The following is a 6,277-nucleotide window of genomic DNA, read 5'->3' as shown; positions in this document are numbered from 1 at the left end:
GTGATAAATCTTGTGTATGAAAGCAGATCACCGTGGCTGTGAACAGTACTGGCATAATTTGCTGAACTCCATCTGATGTATGAATATGCAGTTTACATATGCAGTGCCTGTCATGCCTGCCCACTGCTCACTAAGGGTGATGGGTTAAAAGCAGAGGACACATTTCGTTGTGTGCACCGTGTGCTGTGCTGTGTATGACAATCACTTCACTTTCAAATCCCATTCAGATGTGGCTAGTTTATTCAACTGTTTAAAACAATTATTAAAAAACAATTACTTGGGGCAGTGGCATCTTGGCATAAGGACATTGTTTGGTGGTTGACTGGAACCAATGTATAACATAAAAATCTGTATGTCAGATTATACATAAGGAAAATGAAACATGAAAAAGACCCAAAATACTACATAATTAGAAAAGCCATAGAAACATACATTCATGTATTCTGTATTGGGGTGTTAAATGAACACTTGTGTCTACTCCAGAATTACTTTAAGTCTGTAAAACTATCTGTATTGGTCCATATCTGGTTGTAGAACAGCTGAATGTTTTCAGCAGAACTAAACTGTTCATTCATTTTGATCTGTTCATTCATTAGAATCACGTGTCCAGAAAGAGTTGTTCATAGGAGCTGCTGTTGCCATGGTTATTCCGTACGCGTCTCTCTGCACGAACTCGCGATCTCGTTTCGTTCTCAGTGTTGGTGGACGCGCTGGCCTCCGATCATTCTGAAACGCGCGCTTTTTACGGTCTCACGCACTGTGAACGGGAAATGAAAGCTTCGTGCAGGAGGAAGACCCCTAGCGACGGCAGACATGGCAGAGAGGAGGTAAAGAAGTCCTGCTAAATCTTTGATTACTAATATAACAAATAATTCAAATCATTTACATATCATGATTTGAGATATCAAAGATATCGTTTTTTATAAAGATCAAGAAATCCGAAGAGCTCCAGCGAGTGGTTCATCTCTTAAAGGATCCTCTTTCAGTAAGTTTATTGTGTTGCTATATGGTATTATAATTTGCATTGAGAAATTGAAACATCCTCATAATGTCTTGCAAACTGGTCTCAGGTTCCTTTTAAAGAAAGATGCATGCTTGCCATGAAGAACGTGACCAAGACATATCAGCAGGGTTATGTATCCTTCTGAAGAGTTAATGTTAATTTCCACAGTAAATAAAGTAAAGAGTTAAGGTTCTTTCTTTTATAACCACACCCACAAGATAGCTAGTCCAATTTGGGTGTTCTGCACCCAAGAATCAAAACACAGAGCAAGCGGTACCCAGCATCATGAAAAAGACTTAATATGGACCTGCATTTGGGCCTTAAGAAAAATGACACTGTGAATACTACAAATCATTGCTTACTATTAAGCAATATGTCCCAGTCCTGTGTCCCAGTTGGCCCAAATTAGACCCCTATAGTATTCATTTAAGATGGGATCAGTCTTTTTCATGACGATGGGTAAATCAGGGGTGAATCTTGCATTTTTATTATGATGGGGCTGATATGGACCACCTGATTGGTACCTGTGTATCACGTACATAGGCTTGTTACCTGAGATGAGATGCAGTCTCAGCAGAGTGGATATTTAACCCTTTGGGGACTTAGATACAGACCCCGAGCAGTGTTAATTTTACACTATTTTTGAAAGTAGTATGCAATGTCTATGCAAATGACAGTCAGCATAAGTTTCATCAACCATTATTTAAAAAAAATCACTGTTCCAAATTATTATTCATAACAGAGTTTCAGAACATTTTATAGGTTGTAAAGAACTGAAAATTCTTTACAGTGAACTAAAAGAGCCAGTGATCCAACGAGCCATTTCATTACAATTTACATAATAGTTTGGAACATGGTGCGTACTTCTGATTTAACCTGGAATATAAAACATCATCAGATTTACACAGGGGTAGCTAAAGAAAACTAATGAGACAATAATATTTTTGTATTTTGGTTTTGTGAAGTATTTATCTCTTATGCCTGTGTATTTAGAACACACTTGGTTGCAGAATATTATCGTGATTGTAGTTCCCCAGGGAGAATCTGAATTCCCAGGATGCTACTTATACACAATCACCAATTTACGTTTACGTCAGAAGTTTCCTTGGCAGTTTCCATCCTGGAACAACACTGCCTGAATTTATATGATCATTGTTATGATTAACAGGTTTTCCAGGATGAGCAGCAAATGATGGATATTATGCAGCACACATATCTCAACTGAACGTCATGACTTTATTTTCCATTTCAAACTTTTCTTTTTTACACTGCCTTAATGTGAACATATGCAGCTTCTAAGAGACCTTGCTGACATTTTTAATATCATAAACCACTGTGCAGAGCGGATTAAGGAACATCCAGATGTTCATAAGGAGTTAATCTCTGTTTTATGTGACTTACTTCACATTTGCAGGTATGGTGAATAGAAATCTAAACAGCCTGAGTTGGGTTTCTGAGCTCTTGCCTGGTAAATGTTCTTCTGTTGTAGATTACCATTTCTGAAGGAGAAGAATTCAGATGAAGTCAATTACGCTACCACTGTGATGGAGTGTCTCGCTCAGCTGGGTAAGAAGGGACCTTCTGACCTTCTGCTAATGATGCACTGCCCTGTTAAAGCTCTAAATTCATTATCTGAACAGGTCACATGATCAAATTGCCCATCAATGACATAAGACAGCAGATATGCAGGTCCATTTCATCATTTTACAGCTACCCAGAGGCCAGATGTTGTGATGTTGGTAGGCATGTCCCTCCTCCTTTTCATTAATTTCCATGAATCTTCAGGCTGAGGATCTCTTGGCTTCTAATTAAATGTTTATTTATTCATGTATAAATGTGGCATAGCTGGTGTGGTGAGTGTTAATGACCAGTAAGGAGTTGTGTGTTAAATGCAGGGCTGCAGCAGGTGGGTTTCAGCTTCAGACTGAAGCTGCTGGAACAGAGTGGACTGGTAGAGACACTTCTCACATCCTCACTTCTGCTGGAGGAGAAGTCCACTGTCCGGCTACAGCTGTTACAGACTCTCCAGCTCCTCTCCAGTTGCTCTGGTGACTCTTGCACACCTTCATCTTTCATATCTGCATGAAGAACATAAACTCCACACCTTCTCTAACATTGATTTCTTCCTGTTTTTGTGAGGGCACTGTGTTCTTACATTCTACCCACATAAAATGATAAACTGGTTTTAATTGATGAAGGATAGATCTTAGTACACAAAATGCTAAACAGTATAATTGTTATGAACTAACCTGCTGTAGAGGTGAACTGCAGCTTGATGTTGAGAGTCCAGGGAGCCCAGAAGATCTGTCTCAACATGAACAGGGATGACCCCAATGGGCAGGTGCTCTTTTGCTCAGTTCAAATACTTTGGAACCTTTTAGAAGGAGTCTGTAGACTGGAGGCTACTGGCCAACTCAGCAACATGGACTGTATCATGTGAGAATCAATCCATCCATCCATCCATCCATCCATCCATCCATCGGTTTCTAACAGTTGACTTGATTCATGTCCAGGTCATTGAAAGAGGGATTTCTCAAGGTCATGCATGGCAGCAGGCTACATGACCAGCAGTTGAGGAATGATCTCCTTGTGCTCTGCACTCTCATTGCGGAGAACCCAAAAGCTCCATTCATAGTAAGAACACCACATTTGCAGCAGGAAAGAAAATGCTCATTTTAACATTGTGCTCTGTTTATCAGGAAAGTGGATTTGCCAAACTTCTCATCCTGTTTGCTACATTTCCTGAGTGTGAGTATTTGTCTTGCCTGGCTCTTTTTATCATTACTGGTCACATAAAGGTATCAAGAAATGCTGTGCTGTGCTGCTGTGTATCACATGTGACAATCACTTCACTTTAGAAGCTGATAGAATCAATGGAGAGACTTCTGTGATTAAAAAAAAAAATTTGTCCTCTCAATGTTAGTGAAGAGCCACAGTCCTCTCACCCGCAGCCTGAAGCTCTCTTTCAACAATGAGGACTTTGAAATGAAGAAGCTGCTGTTGAACTTGGTTGTTGTGATGTCACATGACTTAGCAGCTCTGCAGGTCAGTCCCTGTTTAGGGTTTCTGTCAATATTGGATATGTGTTAGTTAAAAATGTGGCAACTAATATTTCTTATATGTGTGTGTATGCTCATATATGTGTGCGTGAACTGGTGCAGCTGTTTAGAGAAGATAGGCTGATGCTGGCCCTGATGCTCTTGATTAGACCCTCTCGGGTAACATCTGGAGACCACCGCTGGACTAGTGTCCAGCTGGAGGAGCTGCAAATCAGGTCTCTGTCCACTCTAACCACTGTAGCGCCACTGATGGTGGATGACTATGTGAATTGCCAGGCAAGCACTACCCTGCTCCTGCTGCTAGGTGAGTATCCATGTAGGATATATTGAAGATACAACATGACAGCAAAAGGCACCAATACAAACCAGTGTTGATTTACTTAATTGCAGAATTTCTTTATTTTCATAAAACAACGACATGATGTGACAGTGAGGGTGAGTTGGGAAGCAGGGGTTGCTGAAACATAAGATGGTGTCCCAGTTGAATGCACCGATCAACAGGGGGGTGCATTTCCCGGTGTAATGGGGCAAACAGCGCTGTGGTGAGATGGGGAAGTGCAGTATGCACACAGACCCTCCCTGCATCAGTGAGGGCTGTCCGTCCAAGCTGCATTGTTTCCTCAATGTTGTTGGGACGAGGTGGAATGTGTCTTGGTGGAGGTGGTGGTGGTTGAGGTTATCAGATGAGCTAGAAGTTGGTGGTCGATCCGGAACGGCAGCTGGATGAGGGCTTCAAAAGTGGTTGGCTGACCATTTCACTGCAAATTCGTGCCGCCAGACCTTCATAATAAATCATCCGGAAATCGTGGGTGTCCAGAGGTGTTTTGGCAGCCAGGGTATGGAATTTGCCGGTGAATTAGCTGATTGAAGAGGAACCCTAGCACAGATGGTATAGTTGAGACGAAACATCCTCCATGCCATTCGGATGACAGAAGGTGGCCTTGAGTTCACGCATGAAAACCGGTCTGGACAGCGACATAGAATTTGTGTAAAGACATGCCACTACCCATTCCGCAGCGGGAGCGGTCAGCAATGAAAGCAGGAGGGTGATCTGGTGTTTAAGAGGGCTTCGCCACTCCCCTTGGTGCTGCTCCAGCACTCTGGGAAAGCCAGGCTGGGCTCCGGAGGTAGGCGAATTTCCAGCACTTTGTTCTACCGACATGAAACCAGCCTGAGCCGCAACATCCATGGATGTTGACGTTTGTGTGAAAAAGACAGGACAAGGAAAGGGCAGGACACAATGACTGAGCGCCGAACAACTGGCTGGCGCTTGATCATATACGGTGGTCATGTGGCATAGCTTGTTGTAAATGGTGGTTATTTGAGTTACGGTTGCCATTCTGACATCTCAAACTAGTCTATTTATTTACATATTATTAAGGAAGGAACTTCAAGGAAGTTGCTTCAAAAGCCTGACTGACTGTTTTCTGAATTTAATAAAACATTTTTTAAAATGTGGATAAATTCATTATAGGGTGCCCATACACTTGATTATGGAGTCCTGATCCATCCCAGTTGATACCAATTAGGCTCCATAAAATCTGACTCCATAAAATCTGAGAAGCAGCACACAGACATTGCTGCTGCATTCATGTGGACATTTCCATACCTTTATGAATTAGTTTATGTTCCTGGCCTTGTGTCTCATGCCTGCGGGTCCGTTTTTGTTTGTTTCCTTTGTTTTGGCTCTCGTGTTAATAAATCCCTTTTGCCCAGATGTCCCGCCTCTGCGATTCCTTCCCTGTCTTCGTGACAGACAGGGACAGAATGCAGCAGCCCATCCAAAAAGTGCAGAATAAAGCAGAGGAGTAAGACAACAGAGAAGAGCACCTCTGGTTGATGAAGATACAACCCCCATGAGAGATGCCATCTGTAGGCGGGGTTCGTGCTGCAGCACATGTCGGACCCCGTGATGATCCCAGACACCTGGAAGTGGGTGCAAGGTTTGTGCACCCCACTGCACACATGCTGACCAGCGTGCACCTCTGAAGTATCCTCACCAAAGCCCAAGTGGACTGGGAGATCGCGGACTCAGAAGACATCAGTGAAGACAAGGCTGACTGGTGGACGGATGGTGTGCGCCACCTACCACACACTTCCTGCCGAGCCTGCCTCACTGGGAACTCTGCCCTCCAGTTGCATTCCTGTACTTCACACCCATTTGCCCAGATGTCCCCCAGTAGTTAGGTAGCGCAACATCCCACTTTCCCTCTTT

General features: G+C 42.9%; 1 protein-coding gene across 1 annotated transcript in view; it reads left to right on the top strand.

Annotated features, from left to right (window-relative positions):
- The first annotated feature begins 637 nt into the window (after nt 1-637).
- The window catches only part of cfap69 (cilia and flagella associated protein 69), a 29,725-nt gene continuing 24,085 nt past the window's right edge, over nt 638-6,277 (top strand). The window contains exons 1-12 of the mRNA XM_028968207.1: nt 638-827; nt 929-985; nt 1,071-1,136; nt 2,296-2,417; nt 2,493-2,569; nt 2,644-2,742; nt 2,899-3,051; nt 3,262-3,439; nt 3,517-3,637; nt 3,703-3,751; nt 3,927-4,048; nt 4,165-4,366. Coding sequence (XP_028824040.1) covers nt 771-827; nt 929-985; nt 1,071-1,136; nt 2,296-2,417; nt 2,493-2,569; nt 2,644-2,742; nt 2,899-3,051; nt 3,262-3,439; nt 3,517-3,637; nt 3,703-3,751; nt 3,927-4,048; nt 4,165-4,366 — 1,303 coding nt within the window. The 5' untranslated portion in view covers nt 638-770. The remainder of the gene's footprint in view (nt 828-928; nt 986-1,070; nt 1,137-2,295; nt 2,418-2,492; nt 2,570-2,643; nt 2,743-2,898; nt 3,052-3,261; nt 3,440-3,516; nt 3,638-3,702; nt 3,752-3,926; nt 4,049-4,164; nt 4,367-6,277) is intronic.

This window comes from Denticeps clupeoides, unplaced genomic scaffold (assembly GCF_900700375.1).
Source record: "Denticeps clupeoides unplaced genomic scaffold, fDenClu1.1, whole genome shotgun sequence".
Lineage (NCBI taxonomy): Eukaryota > Metazoa > Chordata > Actinopteri > Clupeiformes > Denticipitidae > Denticeps > Denticeps clupeoides.
This window is presented reverse-complemented; position numbering and strand designations above follow the sequence as displayed.